The sequence below is a fragment of the Mustela putorius genome, unplaced genomic scaffold (assembly GCF_011764305.1).
Source record: "Mustela putorius furo isolate JIRA1106 unplaced genomic scaffold, ASM1176430v1.1 tig00003909_pilon_pilon_pilon, whole genome shotgun sequence".
Classification (NCBI taxonomy): Eukaryota; Metazoa; Chordata; class Mammalia; order Carnivora; family Mustelidae; genus Mustela; species Mustela putorius.
In genome coordinates this window covers 16,500,610-16,525,530 of record NW_025422057.1, presented here as the reverse complement: position 1 = coordinate 16,525,530, position 24,921 = coordinate 16,500,610, and the positions used below count along the sequence as shown (strand labels likewise).

Here is a 24,921-nt window from a genome sequence, read left to right as displayed (position 1 = left end):
TGTGTCTTCCATTGTTCTAAGGTCTTTACATTTATATACTCTCTTAACCTTCGCCATTGTTCTGTAAGTCAGGAACTGTCAGAAGTTCAGTTTACAGATGAGAAAGCCAAAGAAAAAGATGGTTAAATAATTCATCAAAGGTCCCTCAGTACATGGCAGTGGTCGTATTCAAATGGGAGTATTAAGAGACAGATGACATAGATCTACATTTGTAATTGAGTTAAATCTGAAAGAATATACAGGTCCCTCTCCAGAGGGACTGATTGGAGACAGTGCACAAGGGGTTAGATTTGTACTTCGGATTTTTTTTTTTTAACAACAAGGAAAACACAAATATTATGTGTATAATGAAAAATAAATGGCTGAGGACTTTTGAAATGATGAGACTCTCCCTAGTGAGCATAAATTCTCAGGTGGCAGGAAGAGTAAGTTAGGGCCATCTAGGAAGCTGTGCATGACCAACGTCACTGGACAGGCTGGACAGAGGCAAAGCCAGAAGGGAGAAGGCCATCCAGGAGGCCCTGACAAAGGTCTAGGCAGGAGCTGATGTGGATCAGAGCAGGGAGAGTGAAATGCAGGAGAAGGGGCAGAGCTGAGGGAACTATCAGAGGGAAGAGGGTAGCCGTGGTTCCCAGCCTGGGTGCTTGTTTCCAGGGACAGAAACATGGTAGTTAGAAGGGACAAACTGACTAGTGAGTTTGACACAGTGGAGATGACCCCACGACTGGCTGCAGGATGTCTTCTGTAGACAGCTGGAATCACAAACTGGGTAAATGAAAGCCTAATCTGTTTCTCTAGAAGTAATACTCAATGATGCGTCTCACTTGCAGAGTGCGTGGTTCTCTTCCCTGTTACCCAAACCTGGTCACACGTCTCCTCTCACCTCGTTCATCGGGGGCTGCCCGTTAGGTGCAGCTGTTCCATCCCTGGATTTCATGTCCCAGTGAAAAACCGACTTAAACTGTCCGCCCTCATCTTGGTCATCAATCTGCACCACGGAGACGTGGTCAGTAACGTTTCCATCGGAGAAGAGAAGGAAAATAGACAACATAGAGTTAAATCAGAGGGATTGTTCTAAATCACAAAGGCAAAGCTTCGTAAATGCACAATGACACACACTGGGTCTGTCTGTCCACTGTGGCTTCACTCGCTCCACCAGCCAGGTGAGGCGTGCAGAGCCTCTGCAGTGTGCAAAGCTCTAGCTAGCAGTGTAATTAAAAAGACTGAGGGTCCCAATGAACTTACCACACGACACCCAGTATTCATGTTAGAGTAACTTCAGAAAACACTGGATACCAGAGTAATGGTTCTTAATTTTAGTCTGTGTGACAATCACCTGGGGAGCTTGGTTAACAGGTTGGCTCCCCAGACTTATGTATATGTTCTCCTGTGCTTTTTAATTTTACCTTTCCTATCTTGACCTGTAATACATCTTGAGTTAGTTTTTGTGTACAGGTGTGAGGTAGGGGTCCAGGTCCATTCTTTTCCATGCAAATATCCAATAACTCCAGATCATCCTTGCCTCACTGGACTGCAGTGGCACATCTGTCATAATCCAAGTAACTGCATAGGCACAGCTCTATTTCTGGACCTTGGGTTGCATTCCACTAGCTGGTCTATTCTTATGCAATACTATGCTAAGTTCATGACTACTCCTTTTGTAGTAAATCTTGAAATCTCATAACTGAAGTCCTTCCATTTTGTTCTTCAGAATTTCTTGGCTATTCTAGAATCTTTGTGTGGTTCACATCATTTTTAGAATCCGTGGGTCAATTTCTACGAAAAATGCCAAGACTTACACTGGAATTACTGTGAACATGTAGATCAATCTGGGCAGAACTGACATCGCAATGGTATCTTCAGAGCCTTGGGTGTAGGCCAAGAGTTCTTAAAGACAACATAAGAAGGACCCGCCGTAAAAGAAAAAAATCAAAAGGTCCTAGGTCCCAACCCAGATATCGTAATAAATGAGGTCTAAAATGGGCCCAGAAACCTATGATTTTTTACAAGTGGAAATTGAAATCATGGATTTTACAGATGAAGGAAGAAACTGAAGGCAAAGAAGTGACCTTACCAAAGTCATTCAACAGGTAATCAGGGCCAGGCTTAGAATCTAGGAATTCCTTTTCCACACGAAAGGCACTTCCTCTCATCGAATTTCTAGGCTGGCTACCACCCAGTGCAGCTACAATATGTGTATTTTTAAATATAGAAATTAAGAGTGCTTTACCTGCTTCTTCCCCTGGATTTTGAGAAACTACCCCAAACGTGACATAGACTGAAGGCAGCATTTCTGGGTGGCAACACTGCTGATACGGGAGGCCAGTTAAGTCTTTCTCCTGGGTCCTGTCCTCGGCATGGCACAATGTTTAGCAGCATAGCTGCTCCCTGCCCATCAGATGCCCACAGTACCCCTCCCTGCCAGCTGTGACATTCTAAAACATCCCCAGACATCACAAATGTCCCGTGAGGAGTAAAATTGCCCTCCTAGAGAGCCATTGCCTTAAGGAATCAGAATCGCATGATCAAAATAGATAGAAAGCCTTATTTGCTTGTTCTCCACCCATGGAACAAATCCATCATTAGGGAGTGCCTGCCTCCCCAGAGACTTCTCATGAGATTCTGGATTATTCTGAAGAAGTAAGAAGAAGGGGAAAAATAGTAAGGGTCGCTAGTAGGGTAAGGAAGAAGCATTAAAAGCTAAAGTCCCCTCGCTGAATAAAAGAGAATCTAGATGTTTTATTTTCCTAAAAATTCCATGCACACCTACCAAACAGGAAATTTTGGCTTAGAGACTTATTTATTTGTTTTTAAAAGGGTGACATTTAGGAAACACAAAAATGTCTGCCTGCTTTGAATGCCCGCTCAAACTCTTTCCTTTTCTCCTTCATTACCATCACTGAAGCATCCCTTTTGTTCCCTCCTTTAGCACAAGCACAATGAATTTGTTTTTACTCAATTGGCAAACTCAGAGATGCAAGAGTTTGGCAAAAAAGTCATCCATCCCCCTTCCTCAGGTGCCTATGAGACCCAGGGCTTAAAAGGGGCACAGCTGTCCATTTGAAATTTTTCCTGATGGGGAAGAAGGAGAAAGTGATCTCAACAGCCAATTGTTTGGCATAACACACACATACACACACACACGCACACGTGCACACACAAATATGCATGTATACACACACATACCATGTACACAAAAATATACACAGAGACGTACACATACACACACACACACACCCCACACACATATACATATGCACACATGGGCATGCATATGCACATGGGTATATGCACGCACCACATACACACATATGTGTGTCCGTGAATGCCTATTCACACCTACACCCACACATGCATATACTCCCCATACACACACAGCCATATGCATACACACACACACATATCTGCACAGAAGCAAACAAACGCAAACACACACACGTCCCGGTAAGTTCACATCACTGTCTGTGGCTAGCACCAGAACCAGCACAATTCTCACTCCAGCTCGGGCCTATCACACACAGTAAAAAGAGAATGAATCCACTACCACCTCAAAGAAAGGTAACATTATGCAACCTATTGTATGGTTGCATACAGGCCAGTTAGGAGCTAGCGTAGCGTGAAAAAGTAAAGACATTCGGGATCTGGTTGTAGAGTGTGTAATACCTACAAACAGTACTCGGACGGTTTAAGTACTTCTCCTGGTGTTGAATCTGTAAAATCCTGGCTACCCAATGGTAGAAACGTCTGGATGTTCGTAAACATAAACAAGTGCTTTTCTCCTCCTGGACGGTTTATGCTATGTGCATAGAAATAGGCCAATGGAGCAGTTTAGGGTAAGCGTTCTAGAGTCCGATAGATCTGGATTTGTACCCACTCCAGTATCTGGGTAAAACCAGGCAGACTACTTAACCTCTCTGAGCCTCAGCCTCCTCGGCTGTAAGACGGTAATATTACAGAGGATTCTTGTGAAGAAGAAATGAGATAAGATAGAGAAAGAGCCCAGGAGAAGAGCCCCACGTTAGGTCCTGTTTAAGTAGGAGCTACGCTCAGTAGTCATCGCAGTTTTGGGTAGCTGCCCTTAGACATCAAGAGAAGAGAACAAGATCCCCATAGAACGAATGCTCTCAGTAATGTAAGATTGCTTGTGGATTCTTAAGGTTTGCAAATCCTTCGAAATCACTGATGTCTAAGCAGCTCGGCACCTCGGGCTCCTCATCCGCAGAGTGAGATAACAATAGTACTTACCCTAGTGGGCAGTCATGTGTATTAAGTGAATTAAATGATTGTGCAGTAAACGTTACATAAGCATCTTTAAAAAAAATAATAAGCTCACAATGAATCCAGGGCTCTTAGCAAAATAAGCTGTTTGGAGGAGGTGTGGGGGAAGCTCCCTCCAACACACGTTTTCCTGAGGAGGCTGGTGGCCTGGGCCAGCCGGAGAGGCGGTCTGAGGCAAGGTGGCGTGAGGAGGGCAGATCACTAACAGACTTCCACCTCCTATGCAATGATCTAATTTTAGAAAATTGTTAGCTCCATCCCACAGAACAGCTTCCGTGGGGCATGGGGAAAGAAGTGAAATGAGTCATCATCTTAATAAATGCAGGCATCCAAGCCATCCCTAGCTATTTGACAAGACCCCATTGTTGGTTTTTCAAAAGAGGTTGGTGTATCAACACAGCTACCTGGTCTATCCTAACATCACTTCCAAATCAAATTATCTTTGACCTACCCCTGCCCCCAGGGGAAAGAGAAGTAATCGTAAACACTCCTGAATTCAGAGAGATTTTAAGAGTGTGGAATTAGAGGGTTTTAATTTTCTATATCAAAATAATCATGGGAGAAAGTAAGGAAAGGCTCTTGTAATGTGTTCCAGCTATATAAACTTGGGTTATTAGGCACCTACTGTGTACAGGGCCTGCCGGGTAAACCATCATCAATGCGAACAGAGCTGGCAGAGATTACAAAGGCGTCAGATATTCAAGCTAGATTATCTTGGGTCCTACCTTACATTGTGGTAGGACAAAGAGCAATATCTGTTACTTAAATGCACTTTGCGCCTCTAAATGAAAAACAGGAGCAGGTTCAGTCTTGACACAGACACTTAAAAACCTGAGGTAAGAAATTCTCTTTAAAGGCTACTTTGAAGTTCAAAATTAATTCACTTACCCCATGGCTGGCTTCTGAGGACTTCCTCATGTTTAGATTTAGTGGAGTATGATAGACACTTGTGAAAGTGTTGTTCTTGGGGTTGTGGCTAGAAAAAATAGACATAAACCAAAATTAGAAATGTACTTTTACCCAAGATGATTGAGTATCCCTAAAAGTATCATCATTTTTTTAAGTTGATAAATATAAAACTTAATAATTAAGTTTATGACTTTCCAGGCAATGTCTTAAAGGGAAAAAAAAAAAGGAAATCAAATAAATTCCGTATATATTACTTCAAGACCAAATCTAACTGGAAATGGCCACTTAAAAACTTTCAGAAAAAAAAATATAGAAATGGATGCGGGAATTATTTAAAAGAAAAAGAATTAAAGCTCTTTAGGCATATCTATGGCAATTACACTGTTCTGCACAGTATCTAATGATTTGACATGTGGTTATAGCAGATAGATTTGACTTTTTACTTGGCAGAAATTTGAAAATTCCAACTTTTTGTCCTTTGCATAAAATCCTGCCTTAGGGCTTGTCAGTGATTTTATGTAAATGAAAAGTTTGGGGAAGATATTTCTTGAATTTAACTCTGGGCTGTGTGACTGGAAACGCTGGTTGGCTACTTGTTAAAAAAATAAATAAAACTCAAGAAGTGGTGGAGGCGGGCACCAAACACTTACGCGTGACAGTATGGCTTTTTCTGGTGACTCACGAAGTTATTAACCGATAGCATCATCTTGCAAACTTCACAGTGAAAACATGCTTTATGCCAGATCTAGAAATCATAGAGAAGAAGATGTGGCAAAATTACCTTTTCTTCCAAACTCAGGATTCTTATATATTTCCAGGTAAAAATGGATCCTTAGAGATAACATGGTAATATACACACACATAGACACAAACATGACTATAATATGTTAAATGAATGAATAACCTTTCTTTTTTCCCAAAGAAACATAGAAGACAGAGATAGAAATGAGTAGAACTGAAGAAAGATGAGAAATACATCTTCTTTTGATGGTTCAAAAAACCCTACATATACCTCTGTAAGAAGATAAATCTACCATATTGGTTATTATTTCCAAAGGCCAAGAAATGTCCACTGACCTGATCTAGACAGCTGATCTTCTCGGCAGGATAAACTCCATATCCACACCTAGAGCAAGCCTGCACATTCATCTTGATGTCCGAAGAGAGAAGACAAATCTAGGCAACAGGCAAGAAATCCAAGGAAAAGTCCCAGGCTAGCTGTGCAAGTTTCCCAAATCCTGACCACAGTTCAATCACCGTGGGCACCTTGATCATTCAAAATCCAACTTCCACTTTCCTTTGCTGACCTTCTAGTTTGAAGTCAGCAGCTGGACGGTTTTTAAAGCTGCCACTTACTCAAGGGGCTATTTTGGCAACTCACACAGCACGCATGCGCCCGGGAAATTAGGTGGAGGTATTTCTAGCTGACATGCTTCTCTAAATAGAAAAATGAACTCACAACAGCATCATGTTTATGTGGGTGACCAAATCCTCGTGTATGACTAGGCAGCATGTAGTAGTTTAACACGAACTGTGATCATAACCCAAGAAAAGAATACAAAGAGATAGGCCATACACTCATCCAACAATCCAATTTAGAAAAGCTCACTCTGTGAGGCCTGTGACTAAAGTAGAAAGGCCAGCTTCCCCCAAAATATAAGAAATAAAACAGGATGGATCTAATCCATGGGAAGGGTAAACACCATATTTGAAATTCTGGCTTTATCTATTAAAAATGTTTACAACATAGGGTGCCTGGATGGCTCAGTCGGTTGAGCATCCAATTCTTGGTTGTGGCTCAGATCATGATCTCAGGGTTCTGAGATGCGGCCCCGCCCCGTGTTAAGCTCCACACTCAGCTGGGTTGTCTGCCTAAAGGTTCTCTCCCTTCGTCCCTCCCCCTCACATCTATCTCAAATATATAAATAAATCTAAAAAAAGAATTTTAATGGTTTAAAGCGAGGCTGAAAACTGATCAAGATGTTAGTGTTTAGCTTCCACGAGAATGCAAAACTAAGAACATGCTAGAACACTTGGTGTCTTGACCCCTATGTTATCCTGGACTGTTCCAAGTTCTGATTGTTTACTCTCTTGCCTCTTGGGCCTGAAGTGGGGCAGCTTGAAGACAAACCCTCTCCTCCTGGCTTTGTCAGCCCCTCCATTGTCTTCAGTGTCCACTAAGTGTCACATTAAAACAGCCTTCTGGAAACAGCTTACAAAAGATGGCACCTGACCTGTTCCCATTCCTCAGCTAACTACCTCCCATGACCCTTACCCCGTTTTATGTTCTTAATCGCAGTGAACTGCCACCTGACATCCTATTAGAATCTCTGCTTTTTAAAATGATCTGTCTCCTCCTTCAAAATATAAATTCCATCAAAACAGGATCCCTGGTCTTTGTCATTTCTATCTCTAGTGCCTAGAACAAGGCCTGACACAGAAGAGATGCTCAATAAGTACTTACTGAATTAACGAAACAAATTTAATACTCTCACCAAAATGCCTAGAAGTGAAGCCAGAAGTGAAGTCATAGATCATGTTAGGGACCTTCCCAAGTGGGCGGCCACACACCCCATCTGAGGCAGCAACCACTCCTCAGTCCCAGCCGTCTTGTCATGAAGGAACCAGTACCCAGCCCTGCCAAATACTGAGACTTTGCCAGAGAAGCCAAATACTTGCATTTACACATCAGAGTCCATGTTTTTGTGAGACGCTGGGAATTACACCGGGCCGGGGGCAGCTAAGAGTCTAGGACCTGGGTAGGCTACCACTTAGGGACCTCTGGTCTAAAAGCTGAGGTGACATTGGGAGGTCCCCAGGTGGAGAGATGTCAGCAGTTTCTTTGTGTTGTGGGGCCACGGGGAAGGCTCCAAAGCAAGTGAAGAAAAGTGGAAAGTAGCATTCACATAACACAAGCCCGAAAGAGGGGCTGCAGTCTGAGGTTCCCAAGGATAGAGAGTGGGGCCCAAGGCTTTTCTCTCAGCACGACAGGGACCCTTGGTAGAGACTCCAGGCTCTGGAAGATTCCCACTCTGGAAGGTGGTGCGGGGCAGCTTGAGCGGACGGGAAGAACAAAGGACAAAGACTTGGAGCCTTCCCAGAACATTCTGCTCTATACCAGGCTTCTCAGGCCTGACCTGGGAAGTGGGCTGGCTGCAGGCCCCGTAACGACGGAGGGAGGCTTCTGCCCCAATTCAGAGGGATGCGGAATCACAGTCAGATTCATTTAAGGTAAAAGCTACGTTAACACTTCTCTAAGGTGTGTGTGATCGCTTCTGGCTCACCCTCCTGAAAACGTAATTACCAGAATGAAGAGGCTGAATTTGACTTGTACCATCACTTCTGCTTTTAAAAGGCAGGTCTTAGGTATCAGAAGTCATGCAGAGAAACCACCCCAGTGAACTGGAAATGGGCCCTGTAAGAAACTCGGTGACCACTCACCGCTGGGGTAAGCACCACAGAGCCCTTGTCTGCCTGGCCGGCACCACGGGCCAGCTTTCCCTTGCCTGTCCCAAACCACCGCACACCAGGTAGAGCCCTCGCCCTTGCCACGGTGACTACCTCGAGCCATCCAAGCCTTAGCCCACGAGCACACAACAGCGTGGCCTTCGGGATTGGTTCAGACAATAGGTCTTAGCCCGGAGTCCCCAGAAAACAGAACATGAGGCAAAGGCTTACATTCAAGGACTTTATTAAGCACTGTAGTCCCAGGGAGCAGAAATAAGGAGGCAGGAAACAGAGGGGTGACAGTGAGTATGAAGGTTCATTGTCAAAAGTAGCTGCTAACTGATGCGAGGTACCTCGGACTGCTTGAGCGCCATCTTCCAAGCCACGCTCCTTGGGAACATGTGCAACAGGAAGGAAGGGGGAAGAACGTATCTGTGGTCCCTGTCTTCGTTTGGTGAAAGTTTTGTCTCATTGGGTGTTAGCTCCCCTACATGTCTATGCTGTGGGGATGCCCATGGCGTCCCACAGCATCTTATGGCTCAACAACAACAGGGAAAAAGCAAGGGCAACAGAAGGCCAAAGACGCTGTTGGTTGTTCCCCCATTGAAGATGGCAAGTCCACACGGAGCCTGCCACCCTTGCTGAGCCTGGCCCAGCACAGACAGGCCGAGGTCCTGAGATAGGTGAGGTTGTGTGGATCAGAAGTGGCTCTTGACACATGTCTGATATGCTGTCCTGCCCACAGAGTGTTGGGGACTTGGGCTTGGTTGTCACAAGCCGAAGCCAGATGGTGGAGAGTCTTGGTCCTTGGTTTGGTTGCTTCTGCCAACACTGCCTCATGTTTCTTTGACTTTTTTTTTTTTTTTTTTTTTAAGTCTTGACTCATAGGGAGATTGTGATCAGTGAAAAACCCTCACATTTTGTTTCACATTAATGGCTCTCATGTTCAATGTGTGGGTAGTTGATTTTCTTTTTGAACTTAAACACAGCACTGATTGATCTCTTCGATTTCCTCCCGTTGATGGTGGCCCCATTGCTGCAGCTGGTCTAGAGTTTCTGGTACTTTGGTTCTGTCACCCAGAATATGAGGTAATTCTTCCTAGCTCTGAGTCATTTCCAGTGCCCTCCAGGGCCGTGGATGTGAAATGGTTTTGAAATTGCAGAGATGACAGATTCAGACTGAGGAGAAAGCTCCATACCCTTTGCTCTGTCACTGTCACTTTCCTTAAACTGGAGCTGTTCCTCCTACGCCATGTCTACCTTAGCTTAGGTTCTCCCAAAAGCAGAGCTTGAGGTGAGGACTTGGATGCACAGTTTATTTGGGGGGCGCTTCCACAAGGCAGGTGCAAGGGTTTGAGCGAGCCAGTAAAGTCAAATGTATTATTCTGAAGTAATTACCACGGTGGGTGGCCTATAACAACACGTAACAACACATAACATAACATGCTGCTACCCCTACCTAGAGCTGAGATACAGAACCCCCCTCCTTTCCCTACCTCAGGACCGAGATCCAAACCTTGCTGAAGAGAGGATGTCTGTGGCTCACTAGATGGCAGAAAAGTCACTGTGCTGTCACGCTAGAGGAACTCGCTAGAAATCTGTCCTCTAGAACTTTCTGGAAGTCTAACCTCTGGGTGCTAGAGAGAGTTGTTCATAGGAAGTTATCTCAAGGGAAGAATTCTGCTATAAAACTGTCTGAAGGAATGTCAGTGTTGCTGGGTTCTGCTGGCTACCAGGCATAGCAGTAGCTGGGCACTGGAGAAGCCTCTGTAAGAGCCTGATTCTCCAGGAAAGGACAAGAAGGAAAATTCTTTTTTTTTTTTTTTTTTTTTTTTTTTTTTTTAAGGCGACCTGATCCTGGTTCTGCCACTAGCAAATTTGTGACCCAGGCCACTTCTCCGAGCCTCAAATTCTTTATCTATGAAATGAGCAGAGGGATTAGTTGTTAAGGCCCCTTCCAAAATCTAACACTGTGTTTCAAACTTAAATTTATAAATCAGTAATGAATTTTCTTTACTGTAGGGAGTTTTCATTTCTTAAATGATTTGCAATTGAATTCCTTTAGAAAGTAAATTATCTGAGTGTCTACAAGACTTCGTTATCACACACATTCCAGAAATACAGATGCTAGAGTAACACAACCTGTCTTCATCTGTGTGGGCTGCTCTAACAAAATACTACAGACCACATAGCTTATAAACACCAGGAACTTACTTCTCAGTGTTCTGGAGGCTTGAAGTCCAAGGTTAGGGTGCCAGCATAACCAGGTTGTTGTAAGAGCTCTCCTTGGGGATGCAGACAGCAACTTCTGCCTATGTCCTCATACGGTAGAAGGGGCTAGAAAGCTTTGTCCAGCCTTTTTTAAGTTAAGGGCACTAATCCTCCTCACAAAGGCCCCACCCATAACTCCTGAATGTCAGATGCCAGCACTTTGAGCATTAAGTTTCAGCATATTAATGGGGGTGCAGTGGACACAAACTTTCAGCCTACTGCATTGGCCACATGGGAAATAGTGTAACTGTTTAAAATATTCAGGAATTAGAGATTTTTGCTGAAGTTAATAAATTATAATTATGCCCTGACCCCTACCTGCTGCCAGTCTTCCTTAAACCAAAAAAGTGTCCTTACCTGGCGAGATTCTAGAGACAATCCTGAAGTCTGAGGCGCAGGGTGAAGTCCCCAAAACACAAAGACAAGATGTGGTTCTTGCCTGATCTCACGCCATGAGAGATTCAAAGTGTACAAAGTTCTTTAAAAGCAATTATTTCTGACATTGATAAAAATCACAAAAATCACAAAATCACACCGCGGTGTGACCGAATTAATTAGCTGCGGTCCTGAGGAGCCTGGGAAAGAAAGGCTTTGGAGGCGCCGGCTGGAGGCCCAAGGGTGAAGAAAGGCAAAAGTGTGAGTAGTGCGTGCGTGCGTGCGTGTGTGTGTGTGTGTGTGTGTGTGCGCGCGCGCGCGCGCGTGCACCTACGCGAGGGGTAGGGGCAAGGTGGGAGCGCGGAAGTGCAGGGTCCGTCCCACGATGCACAGTCAGGGCCCCATGCCCAGCGGCTGACACTTGGGGGCGCTCATTAAATCTAGCGGGACTGATTCCGGCGCTTCCTCCGGACAAGTTCGCCCCGTTGAGAGGCGGGAACTCGCCTACCGTCCTCGCGCGAACCGAGGCGCCCCCAGAGCGGACACGGGAAACCCACCCGCGACTCCACGGCTGGCCCCAGAAGCCCGGCCCCGGAGAAGGTAACTTCAGCCGCTGCGGGCGCCGAGCATCCCTCCTCCCCAGGGTTGGGGCGCCAACAGCACAGACTGGGGTCGGGGGCCTGGCTGGGGAGAAGTGCTCTGGCTGTGGGGCTGGGTTCCGGGTACTGGTGCGGAAGCCCGAGGGGAGGTGTAGACGGGGGGCAGCAGCAGCAGGAGAGAAGGACGGGCGCCCCTGGCCGGCGCCGGGTCGTCGTCGAACGCCGCGAAGTCCCCGCAGCCGGTCTGCAGAGCGCGCTCCCGGGTCACTCCGAGCACCGCTGGGGGTGCAGAAGGTGCTCCCGCGGGGGCTGTGAGCGCGGCGTCGGGGTCGTAGAGCTGTCGGCAGACTTCACCCAGCGCGCTCTCCGGCGGCGCGGCCAACTTCGCCAGCGCGTCTTCCCTCCCCCCGGGCGACGCGCGCGGGCCACGGTGCCGACCCGGCGACCGGTTCTGCAGGGAGCGCCCTCCCGGGACGGGGCGCGCGGTGGAGCGGCGGCGCTGGGCTCGCGAGCGACCCCGGGGAGCGCACCGGCGAGGAGGAGGCGGCGCCCGCGGCCCGGCCGGGCCCGGGCCCGGGCCCCTGCCCCTGCCCCGCGCGACTCCGCCTCCTGCCGCGCCCGGCCTTTTACTTTCGCTTTCGCTGGGGCAGCCCCAGACCCTCGCGGCGGAGGGACCGAGACGGACGCCAGCTCGGGCCGCCCGGCCGCAGCGGACACGGTAACTTCGGCCCCCGCCTCCGCTCGCGCCCCTTCCGCCCGAGCCGCGCGCGCTCCTTCCCGGCCTCCGCCCGCGCCTCCCTCCCACCCAGCCCCGCGCCCCTCCCGCCCCCGGGCCGGCTCTCCTCCCACCACCACCCCCGAGCCGCCCCCCTCGGCCGGCCTGCGCGGACACTTTGGGGAGAGGGCCGGGCACCGTTCGCTCCGCTCCGCAGGTCCTCCCTTCCCGGCTGGCCGCGGGATTTGGAAAAGGGGGCGTGGATTGAGACCGGCGGGAGGAGATCGCGATCTCGCCGGGCTGGCCAGCGAGCGCCCCCAGGGCTGTCTGAGCGCGGGTCCCCGCGCCCCAGTTTGTCGGCTGTGGGCCTCCCTGTGCCTGTCCGTTAAAGGGGAGCGGTGCTGACCGCGGGCTGAGGGTCGCTGCGAGGATCGAAGGAGGCGATGGCGCACAGGGCAGTGCCTCGGTCTGGGCTCCGTGTGCGGGGAGCTGCTGTCAGCCCGGCCGGGACCGCAGGTGCAGGGCTCCTGAAGATCCCTGGAGGAAGTGAAAAAAGGCAGGACCCCAGGCGACCTTTGTATTGAGGTTGTCATTGCTCTGGTGGACTAGGCGGCCCTAAACTTTGTTTACTTAAAGGCTGTTTCCTCCTTCAGGGGTTCCTGAACTTCAGCCCGCATAGACAGCCCTCACCTGGGTCACCTGGGTTCATAATCCAGCTTTGCTTCCTGTTAGTTGTGCGGCCCCGGGGCAGGTTCCTTAAACTCTCAAGAATCCGATGTTTCTTCTGCAACATGCGGGGAAGGAGCCAGCCTGCTTAGCAGGGCTTTGAGCCTCTGGCGATGGGGGTACTCGCGTGCCAGCAGAGCCCCTTCTCCAAGTGCCAACGGTGAACGTGGAGGCCATCAGGGCAGCTTCTCTTTGAGCCTTCAGGGGGATTGTCTCCACCGGGACAAGGGTGGGTGCAGGTTGTGTTAGGTCACCTCTCAGAGGAAGCAGCTGCAGTGAGTCCATCCTCCTACCCGTGGGGATAAAAAAACCAGTTCAGGATATAGCCGCGAAGTGATTTCCGACCAGAAGTGCCTACCAGTCGCCTATGAAAATGTATTTAGAAATCATCGCTGGAGGAATTTTTTTTTCTCCACAAAAGCTGCTTAAGATGTGGATGTGATTTTAAAATATAGGTGAAGGTTGACAGATGAATGCTTTTTAGTCTTGAGTTCTGCCAACAGTGGTGATAAGGAGGAATAATTGGGGAACATCTAGAATGTGCTACACTGGGCTTAGCACTTAACGTGCATTTCTCCATTCATCCCCACAGTCAGCCTGTGGTGTGGCATCGTTTTCTTCCCATTTCACAGATGAAGAAGCTGAGGCTCAGAGACATGGAGCATTTTGTTCAAGGCCCCATGGCTAATCGATGGAGGAGCCAGTTTAACCCCTGATCTGCCCCTCCCCTGACTGGGCTCTGAACTTGGTCGTGTCGTCTGTCCTGTATCAACAATTCATTCAGGGCACTGAATGACTTAAGCATTTTAAGTACATTTTAGTTAAAACATTTATGAGGAAATATTTATTGGGGTGCCTGAGTGGCTCAGTCTGTTAAGCATCTGACTCGGGGTTTGGCTTTGAATCATGATCTCAGGATCTCAGGCTCCAGCCCCTGGCATCAGCTGCCAACCCCCCACCTTCGCTCTCTTAAAAAAAACGGCGATGGGGGAATGCCTGAGTGGCTCAGTCATTAAGCGCCTGCCTTCAGCTCAGGTAATGATCTTAGGGTCCTGGGATCAAGCCCTCTGCAGGGCTCCCTGCTCAGCGGGAAGCCTGCTTCCCCCTCTCTCACTCTCCCCTGCTTGTGTTCTCCCTTGCTGTCTCTGTCAAATAAATAAATAAAATCTTTAAAAAAAAAAAAAGGAACAAAAAATATTTATTGAGTGCCCACTGTATACTGGGCACTTTTCTATGACTAGAAGAAAAAAAGGATGATTAAGATACACTCTCAGTCTGCAGATAGGGTCCTAGTGGATTCTAGTGACAAGAATGGCAATAGCTAACGTAGAGGACTTACACAGAGCTCCTGGCAGCTCTCATGCTTTCTGAGCGGGCACCTGGGTGGTTCAGTGGGTTAAGCCTCTGTCTTCGTCTCAGGTCATGATCTCGGGGTCCTGGGATCAAGCCCCACATTGGGCTCCCTGCACGACGGGGAGCCTGTTTTCCCCCACGGTCTGCCTGTCTCTCTGCCTACTTGTGATCTCTGTCAAATAAATAAAATAAAATATCTAATGCTTTCTGAGCATCACATATTGATTCATTTAAAGAGAAGATAGACACCTTTCACTGAAGACACACATGAATAGCAGCCATTCCATGACTGACTGACTTGGCAGCCTGAGCCCTACAAAGGCAACAGACACTAGAGAACAACAGTAGGCCTGCCCTCTCCAGGCGCAGCAGAGGTGAGATAGGCCTGGATTTTCTTGGTAGGTTCTGAGGGTGAGTGGAAATACAGGGTCAACACCAAGTCTGGGCTTGACCGAAATGATGTGGCCAAGATTAGGCACCACTGGGCCGGCACCCATGTCTCGGGTGAACTTGATTTTACCCAGAAATGAAGCCCAGCCTCACAGGAGTCAAAGTCACTGAACGTTTGCTGTCCCCACTGTCTAGGAAGTAGAGACACAGAAGACCCCTGTGGCCTCGTGTTTGGAGGGAGAGCTCTGGAAAGTGCCCCCCCCACCCCCGCATGGAACCATTGAAATAAGCCTAAATATTATGTCCTGGTGGGGAAATCCAAAGTCCCATCCACATGGCTGGGAAAGAAGAGGAGTTTCAGCTTCACCCCTGCTCTGATGTAACATGTGTGCAGCTCCCCTCTGCCTGCAGAGCCCTGTCCCCACCCTCTCGGCTTCCCCTTCTCAGACCTCAGGTCAGATATCCCCTCCCCTGAGAACCTTCCCTAATTCCTCCGAGGCTAAGTCCAGTTCCCTCATGTGGCCACAGATAGTGGCTCCTCGTGACACTGTCGTGGCAGCGTGACATCTGTGCCATCCTTTTCTCAAAGTCCCATCAAGGCAGCACCAAGTTACTGTGCCCGCAGCTGCATCCCTGACTGGTAGCACTCAGCCTGATGTGTGAGACCCCCAGTAAACATTCGCTGAATGAATGAAGAGGAATCAACAAAACTCTTTTCAGCGCTCCCCCAACATCAGAACCAATGTCTGGCTTGCTTAGGAGCTGTTTTGTTTAGGGTTGTCCTTTCTTAAAAAACTGGTCCTCTTGTTTTATCATTGAATGTCCCAGACTCAGCCTTGAAGACAGCATCAGCAAAAGGCCCAAGGCTTAAATACCACATGTCGAAGGTAGCGTCCTTTTCTGATGGATTTTGTCCTACTCTAACTTGCTAATTTTTAAAATATTTCTGTGCTTTGCTAATGACAATCCCCATGGAAAAGTAACTCGGTCTATATAAAGGGGATGAAATAAAAACTACTGAGTGTTTCTGCATGCCTGGGTTTATGCTTCTCCGCCCCAGGGATGAGGTTATCTCTGTTTTCAAGAAATATTTTGCACTCTAATCTGAAAAATCTAACCGCCACCAACCGGATGCTTGGGTTGGGTCTTGAGAAACAAGATGGCCACCTGGCTTCCCATAGTCCTTGGAGAGAGCCAGTGGGGGACCCTCCCTCCCTCTCGGTTCCCTCCTCACTCTCCAGCTCACCCCAAAGGGAAGTTGCAGGGTGACGTGACAATGCCAACTCAGAACTCAAGGCCTCTTCTTCCAACCGGCTGTATCACTTTTAGCTGATTCTTTTCCCTTGGGCCTTGGGTTTCTAACCACTCCAGTCAATTAATATTTATTCAGTAAGCACCTTCTGTGTGTTGGGGGCTTCTGCTGGGATGAACTTAGAACTGTCTTGTTTGAGCTAAACAGTAAGCAGAGTGAAAACAAAAGACAAATAAAGACAATGGGGGTGGGGGGAGCTGATGCAATAGGTGTCCTCAAGGTAGATCGCCCTGCGGTGCTGCCATTCTAGCTGAATTCTGAGGACTGATTATTAGCAAGCTGGGCGCTGGGCAGAGATGTCCTGTCCAGCAAACATGTGGGTGGTGACTTCCAGAAAGACAGGACCTGAAATGAACATAATATGCTGAAGACACTGAGCGGCTGCATGGCGTAATGGTAGAGGTGGCGGGTACTCTGGGGTGCCTACTGCTGGCTTCAGATTGAAGTTATGTAGCCTAGAACAAGCTAGATATCTTTTTCTAGCCTCGCCTACCTCATCTCAAAGAGCAGTGATCACAGGGGTGGTCTAACAGCATTATTGAGAGTGTTAAATTAAGGTAATGCTCACAAAACAATTACATAAATAATAATTAAGTTTCTGTTTTTTTAAGATTTGATTAATTTATTTGAGAGAGAGAGAGAATGAGCCAGGGGGTGGGAGGCAGAGGGAGAAGCAGACTCCTCACCAAGTTGGGAGCCCGACACGAAGCTTGGTGCTAGGACCCCCAGATCACGACCTGAGCCAAAGGCTGACATTCAACAGACTGAGTCACTAGGTGCCCCAGTCGGTTTCTATTCTTACAGTTATTTTTTATTCTTTAAAGTAGAGGGAATAGTAGATTAGTAGGAGATCCGACATTTTTGTGAAATGGCCAGGTAGTAAATATTCTAGGCTTTTCAGGCCACATGGTTTCTGCCACAGTTGCTCAACTCTTGTTGCCGACAGTATGTAAACGGATGGGTATCTCCGAATTCCAATAAAGCTTTATTTGCAGAAACAGGTGGTGGGTCATAGTTTGCAGGCGCCAGTACTAGATAAGACGGGGTCTTAAAATTCAAGGAAATAGGTTTAGATTGTAGGGCTCTCTTGAAGATTCTTGAGTGGGAGAATAATTTATGGAAATCTCTTCTGGTACAACCATGTAAATAAAAGAATCTGATACAAACAGCTTTGTACCCCAGGTTGCTGTTGTGTTTGAACTGGGTTTGAGTGATGCCAGGAAGAGGATAAGCACCTTATAAGCTGTCAGGAATGTAGGGGAGAGTTTCTTGTCCTACAAACCTAAACTGAACTCCCACAGCTTCTCCTACACAGGGATCCTTTAACAAAATCCTGGAGGCCAAGGAGGCCCAATGCAACGCTCCCCGAGGGCATGGATTTTGTTTCCTTTGCTGCTGTCTCATCCATCTCTCGAACAATGCTGGAAATAAAGCTGGTGCTCAAGCATTTGAATGACTTGTTGGTGCACGATCCCCCAGAACCTAAATATGCAAGGTGGCCCACCTGCCATTTTAATTAAAAACTGTGTCCCTAGTGAGTGCTGCTTAGAAATATCCTGAGGCTAGTGATGCCACTAAATACTGACCGTGTGGTTGGTTTTTCTCCTTCCAGATGGCAGATGATCAAGGCTGTGGTGTGGAGCAGGCAGCTGGGGACACAGGCAGCCCAGATGCAGTTGATGCCAAGCCAGACCGGTCCTCCTTTGTCCCGTCACTCTTCAGGTAAGTTTCCTTCCTCGGCCTGGGCCTCTTCAGCCTGCCGTGCCTCTGCCATTGCCACACACGCACGGGTGAGGGATCCTCTGGGCCAGAGGTCTATGCTGTACCTAGAAGATTTGTACAAAATCCTGCCAGCTGTCTGTGACAACACTAGGAAACCATGTGCACTCTCTGTCTCTGGGAGCAAGCCAGACTTGGTGGTTGGGTCGGGGGGATGGGGGTCTTCCTGCTCAGTGGCTGTGCCTCTGGACAGCAGCCGCCCAGGAGTAAGGAGCTGCCCTCGGTGGAGGTGAGTTGCAGCTGACCTCCTTTGCGGCAGAGTCTATGGGCTGCTGCTGCCAGTTGGGGCTAGATTTCCGCTGAAAAGCGGAATCCAGGGACACAGGATGGGGTTTTAGGGTAGCACTCCAATGGAGGAAGCTGCCTGTCTAGTGATTCTCACCTTGTCTTTTCTGGAGTTCACTTCTAAAATTCTAAATACTGCATTTAGTAAGAATAATAGCTTCTTTTATTACATTCTTGTATGCCGGCTCAGTGTTGCCTGTAGCCCTCACAATCTCAGGCGATAGTTCTGTTGTTATCATCACTTAATAGGTCGGGAAACTGAGGCACAAAGAGGTTTGCTTGCTTGCCTCTCTGATGACAGAGATTAGAACGTACACGGTACCAGCATCATCAAACACGGTACCAGCATCATCAACAGTTCTACTGTGCTTTCCAGCTAAAGGTGGTCGCAAGGACAGGGAGAGGGGTCCCTTTCTCCCTTCAACCCTGGTCATGGAATGGCAGGCAGTCGGGCTTCCTGGCCAGAAGCTAGAGTGCTTTTTGGGTCAGAAGCATCTGACTATTGCGCATCTCCTAATCCAGACCCCGCCTGGGAAGGACAGTGACAGAGATAAAAGTTGAGGTCAGGGAGTGCTCCCAAGCAGTGCTCAGGAGGGTAAGAGTTGGCGAAGAGGGGCAGCCTGGCTCCCTGCAGCATCCTGGAGAGACCCTGGGGTCTTACCATCCCAGACAAGACTCGAAAAAGTGGGAAGAGCCCCAACATCCTGGACCCGAATTTCACTGGCCTTGGTAGCCGTTTACGGTCAAGAGAAAATGATCAGAACATATAGCTCCAACCCCTGAAAAATTTTGAAAGCCATCAGATCAGTCCATCCAAGCTAAACCCCTCCCCAGTGCAAGCCCCTTAGAACAGTGCCCATCAGGTGTTTCGTTCATGTAGCTGCAGAGAACTACACGTGCACTCATCCATTTTAAGGCAACACAGAAATTTCTTGTCAGATAGTTGTGAATGATGTGAGAATATTTCAGTTTTCCCAACTCTTTGAGGCTTTGGGTGAAGCAGGTTGCCCGTGGTGACAAAGGAGGAGGAACTGTGTAATGGCCATTTCACAAGGCTTGATAAAGCCTTGTGGTATACTTGCCAGAAATTATGAAAACCAGTGGTGTGTTGTAACTATTGACATTTAAAAATCACTTGTTTATGTGTATACAGTGGAATCTAAATCCACAAGAGTTTTTTGTTGTTGTTGTTTTAAATTTTATTTATTTGAGAGAGAGAGTGTGTGTGTGTGAGTGGGGTGACTGGACAGAAGGAGAGGGAGAAGCAGGCTCCCTGCTGAGCAGAGAGCCTGATGCAGGATTCGATCCCAGGACCCTGAGATCATGACCTGAGCTGAAGGCAGAGGCTTAACCCACTGAGCCACCCACGTGCCCCGTCCACAGGCATTTTATAACCACATTTCTCCATTAAGCTAGAATTTTTGTTGTTTCTTTTTTCCTCAAACTCTTGTTTCCCCTCCCACATAGCATTTTATTCTGCTGTAATGGGTGTAGTTGCTTGAAAGTCTTTTATTGCTCACCTCATCATGAATCTCTGTATCATATAGCTGTGCACGTAAACAGATGCATAAATTATAAGGCCTTTTTCCAAGTATCAGGAGTATTAAAAGAAATTTCTCCTGTATTAAGTTACTAATAATTTCTCCTAGACTAAGTTTCTGTCCTGGCTATTACTGATTCCCAGTTGGTCCAAACGAAAATGTTGATAAGTCATCAGTGCTATAAAATTGTTCTTCATCACAATAATACATAGAAATTGCATTTAAATTGCAACTTATCATGGGAAAGCAGGCTTTTAAAAGCTAGTTTACAAATAAATGGACAAATAGTCCTTGCTAGAATAAGGAAGTTCCATATCCCCTCTTTTGCATATTTGTCATTTTTAGGGGTAGAAGCGCTGAGAAACCGTGAATGAGTACATGGGATGACAGCAGTTCTGCTCTAATAACGCCGCTTAATTCTTTGAATTCCTTCTAAGTTCTCTGCCAAAAACTGACAAATCAATTAGTTCCTTCTGCAATTGCATTGAGAATGATTAGAAATTACCTGACTTACAAAAAGAATGTTATTCAGCCCTTAGAAACATTTACTTTTTTTTCCTTTCTGGGAGGTACACTCAGAAGGCTTCATCAAAACTTCTCGAAAAGCTTTGCGCAGCAGCAGTATCGTAGCCAATGAGGTTCATCTGAGGCACGATTATTGCTACTTGAAAACTTCTCAGAACTGTACATTACACCTGTTCCTCTTTCCTTAGAGGCAACTTCTGTAACCCCAGATATCCCCGACAGAGATAAGATAATTAAAACAACACTGTGTTGGTGTGCTTTTTCCCCCTTTTTGGTAAATGCTTATTTTAAACTATCTGCTTTTTAAAATATTTCATTGTTAAGGCCTGGGAGCTGCAAATGTAGCTCATTCACTTAGGTAAAATGTGTGTTCTGTCTTCCAGTTGACAAAGCCAGTCCTTCTTGTCAAACCAATCAACCTCACCAGATTTGCTTTCAACCAGTAAAGGTCTGATACCATTTTCAGTTCCGCAAATGTGTTATTAGGTATCCCTATGACAACCAACCATGTTTCTGATTCTTGGAGGATCGTGGGTGGAAGGAAAATTGGATGGATGGATGGATGGATGGATGGATGGATGGCGGGGAGAGAGTGAAGGAAGCAGGAAGGAAAGGCACAGAGAAAGTGCTGTGTTTACCTCCCTGAATCAGTGCTTATTTGCTGTCCCAGAAATCTAGCCCAAAACTGATAGTCGTTGGAAATAATCAGGGGATAAAAAAAATCAAAGTCATATAAAAACCACATCACTCCCATTCCATTCTACTACGTTACATATTTTTATTAGTATATTTTTATTTTATTTTTTTTTAAAGGTTTTATTTATTTATCAGAGAGAGGGGGGGAGAGAGCAAGCACAGGCAGGCAGAATGGCAGGCAGAGGCAGAGGGAGAAGCAGGCCCCCCGCCGAGCAAGGAGCCCGATGTGGGACTCGATCCCAGGACGCTGGGATCATGACCCGAGCTGAAGGCAGCCGCTCAACCAACTGAGCCACCCAGGCGTCCCTATTAGTATATTTTTAAACATATAATTGAGTTTGGAACAGCCCAGTGTGTCCCCAGACAGCCCCATGTCTAATGCCATCCTTCACCCTCTCTAGACTCTTAACACAAATAGGAAGCCCATCGTGGTGTCTCATCCAAGGAGACCCACAGACGCTGATACTTGAATTGTCTGTTTGTTAGAGGATATGGAGGTTTTGACATCATCTGGGAATTAGGATGGATGAGATTCTGTTCTTTTTTCATATATTGGGAGATAGGATGAGAAAGGAGAGGCAGTAAATCAGACAAGTTTTAGGAAAAATGCATATGGAAATTGAGGATCTGATCATTTCCTTAAAGCTGCCTATGTCTGCACCTCTTGGAAGGTCTTTTAGTGCCCTGTTTGAAGACCTCTGCCTTACAGGTGCATCATTTTGCAAAAATAGATACAGTCTGTGATATGGGTTTTGTTTTTTTTTTTAACCCCCTTACATCCTTTGGTAAAGCCAATAAGCCCTCATAGTCTTCTGTATTCTAGTGTGCTGTACCTTTTTTCTTTCTTTTTTTTTTAAAGATTTTATTTATTTATCTGACAGATAGAGATCACAAGTAGACAGAGAGGCAGGCAGAGAAAGAGAGAGGGAAGCAGGCTCCCCGCTGAGCAGAGAGCCTGATGCGGGACTCGATCCCAGGACCCTGGGATCATGACCTGAGCCGAAGGCAGCGGCTTAACCCACTGAGCCACCCAGGTGCCCCTGTACCTTTTTTCTTTAATAGCATGGCTGACGTTGACCTCAAGCTTCATGTTATCAAAATAAACAGTAATTATCCTTGCAAAATACTTGAATTGTATTCCATTTTCCAATTAAATATTTGAATTAAATTAAACGGGCAGGGGCCAGATTTTAAAAGGGCTTGTCTGTAAGTCATGTTAGGGATTTGGAAGCTGTTTATATTCGTTGTATGGATTACAAGACATGACTATTGAATTATCAAACAATACTTTGCTAGGGTAAATGGCAATTTAATGTCTCACTCTTCCAGGCTGTGAATTGTTAGTTGCTTATTTTCTCTGCCTTCGCCGGGCATCGAACTCAAATCCTGCATTATGTGATGCACAGGCCACCTGCCAAGGAGGCAGTCAATTCAAATAAACTTCTTCCAGAATTTGTGATGAACCCTTAAAATGTAGGCTTTTCCTTTCATTTGTTTTTTAACTTAAGATGGAAGGTTCTTTCATGTGCCTTTAAAACTAACCATATCAGGGGTGCCTGAGTGGCTCAATCGGTTAAGAGTCTGGCTTCAGCTCAGGTCATGATCCTGGGGTCTTTGGAAGGGTCCTGGGATGGAGCCCCGACATCATCGACATCATTGGGCTCCCTGCTGATCAGGGAACCTGCTTCTCCTTCCCTCTCTCTCTCTCTCTCGAATAAATAAGTGAAGTATTTAAATAAATGAATAAAATTAACCATGTCAGGTGCTATTTTGGGTCACTAATTCATTTTTTCAGTCATTCATTAAATATTTATGGAGCAACAGTGAGAAGTTAAGCCCCTTGTCCCAAGTCCCACAGTCGATTAGTGAAGTTGAACCTGCACTCGCCTGCTGCTGCCTTCTCAGCTGCTGCCTTAACATATCAGGCTCTGTGTTTGGCCCAGAGCTACGCTGGAAACAAGGTCAACAAGACCCACATGATCCCAGCCCAGACACTCACGTTCCTGCTGGGAAGGCAGGCACACAACAGGTAACCAAGGCAGGGTGGTGGTCGGCAGGGCAGAGCAGAGCAGGGTGCTGGGGGCGTAAAATTGAAAAGGTCTTGTGAAAGAAGCTTCCCCGGGAGACATGATGTGTGCTGAGACTTGATGGGGGCAGGAGGGTGGTGAAGGGGGGTGTAGGTGTGTGAGGTCAGGGCGACGCATGCTGGCAGGAATGTGGGGTGTGGCAGGTACCCCAGAAGAGGAGACCGGAGCAATAGGCAGGGGCCAGAGTTTAGAAGGGCTTGTCTGTAAGTCACATTAAAGATTTGGCATCGATCCTAAGAACAAGGAAATTATGAAAGAGTTTAAGAAGTAGATTGACTCAGGGGTGCCTGGGTGGCTCAGTGGGTTAAGCTGCAGTGCAGGGCAGGTCCTGAAGAGGGGGCTGTTGCCAGTGGAATGTGGCAGGTAGAGCGGAGCAGCTGGACCCCAGAGGTGGCAGGAGGTAGAAGCGACGGGACTTTGTGACTAAAAGGAGGAAGGGCCGGAATGGGGAGAGATGCTGAGAAAAGTGGCCCCTGAACTCCACGGAAGACTGGAGTCATCTGGTGACCTCTGAGTCCTCCGGCTAGAGAAAGGGTGATGAAATCCCTATTTCTATTGTCCTAATGACAGAAGGGCACCAGCGTTTGCCACCTTTCATCGCTTCCCTGAACATTCCTGCTGCCTTGGCTTTGCTGCCCGAGAGCGTGTGACAAGATTTGGGTGGTGCCAGTGACTTGGCCTGAGATGGGGGCGAGACTGAGAACAATGTGATTGGCCACGAAGGGTGGGTGTCCATGGGCATACCTGGCTTGTCGACAGAGTCGACACCCTGTGCCTTCAGCTCTGTGTCTTGAGATTCTAAATTCTGCTGAATTTAATTCATGGGGTGCAACATGAAGACAGCAGAGTGAATCTGCCAGGGTGTGAGCATTGGGGCTGCTTCCGGTTCTCCGTGCCCCCAATAGGGGGCACCCCCCCCCCGCCCACCCTGTCCCCAGCTCCTTTCTCCAAGGTGTCAGAATTCTATCTGGTAAGGCAGTGTGTGGGGTCAGTGGTGCCCCCTGCCCATTTCTAATTCAGGACACCTGCCTTCCCCTTCCGACTGTAAGGATTTGGGGAAACAAAAAAGAAGTCCCCTTCCTCCCCACCCCCCAATGCCAGGGAGGACTCACGGGCCCCAGGTGGTTCCAAGCTCTGACTTACCTTGGCTTTGTCTCTTCAGTGTCACTAGGTGGCATCACAGCATCGTTTTAGTTCCGTTCCATGGGCCCTGGGTATACCCGGCTGTTCTTTAACTCTACTTTAAAAAAAAAATCTTATTAAAATGTTTTCTGATTTCCTGATTATTGAAGAACATTTGGAAAACACAGGAAACCACAAAGGAAAAATATTCGAGATACTTATTTAAAATGAGTCCAAGTTTTTGGACTTGTAAACAGAAAAGACTTCGAAGAAATCAGTACGTGCATCGTCAGCATTCGTTATGAACCACAGTTTCTGGAACAAGTTCTAGAATCATCTGTGCAGGTGAAGGGGGTTTCCTCTTGAAGTTAAAGGTAAAGGAAACCCGAGCACCCGGCCCAGGGGTACCCACCAACCAAGGTCACAGCCTTGTCCCTGCCCTGGATGTGAACTCGGGTTCTTATTGAATGCCTAGGCATGGCTCCGGAAACGAGTTCAAAGAGCTAATTGC

General features: G+C 47.3%; 2 protein-coding genes and 1 pseudogene across 8 annotated transcripts in view; 2 read left to right on the top strand and 1 right to left on the bottom strand.

Moving 5' to 3' along the window:
- LOC101684561 (nebulin related anchoring protein) overlaps positions 1-6,513 on the bottom strand; it is a 69,435-nt gene extending 62,922 nt beyond the window's left edge. For all 6 annotated transcript variants that reach the window (XM_004763833.3, XM_004763835.3, XM_045068467.1 and 3 more), the window contains exons 1-4: positions 6,265-6,513; positions 5,838-5,932; positions 5,167-5,254; positions 884-988 (exon numbers count right to left, since the gene is read on the bottom strand). In XM_004763833.3, coding sequence (XP_004763890.1) covers positions 884-988; positions 5,167-5,254; positions 5,838-5,932; positions 6,265-6,336 — 360 coding nt within the window. In that variant the 5' untranslated portion in view covers positions 6,337-6,513. The remainder of the gene's footprint in view (positions 1-883; positions 989-5,166; positions 5,255-5,837; positions 5,933-6,264) is intronic.
- Positions 6,514-11,639: 5,126 nt separating this feature from the next.
- Positions 11,640-24,921, top strand: part of CASP7 (caspase 7) — a 29,599-nt gene continuing 16,317 nt past the window's right edge. Inside the window, exons 1-2 of one of the 2 annotated variants that reach the window (XM_004763830.3) lie at positions 11,640-11,880; positions 17,988-18,097. In XM_004763830.3, coding sequence (XP_004763887.1) covers positions 17,988-18,097 — 110 coding nt within the window. In that variant the 5' untranslated portion in view covers positions 11,640-11,880. Of the gene's footprint in view, positions 11,881-12,535; positions 12,598-17,987; positions 18,098-24,921 lie in introns of those variants that run through there. The other variant, XM_045068468.1, reaches the window with a different exon arrangement.
- On the top strand, positions 20,585-20,758 carry LOC123388786 (annotated as a pseudogene).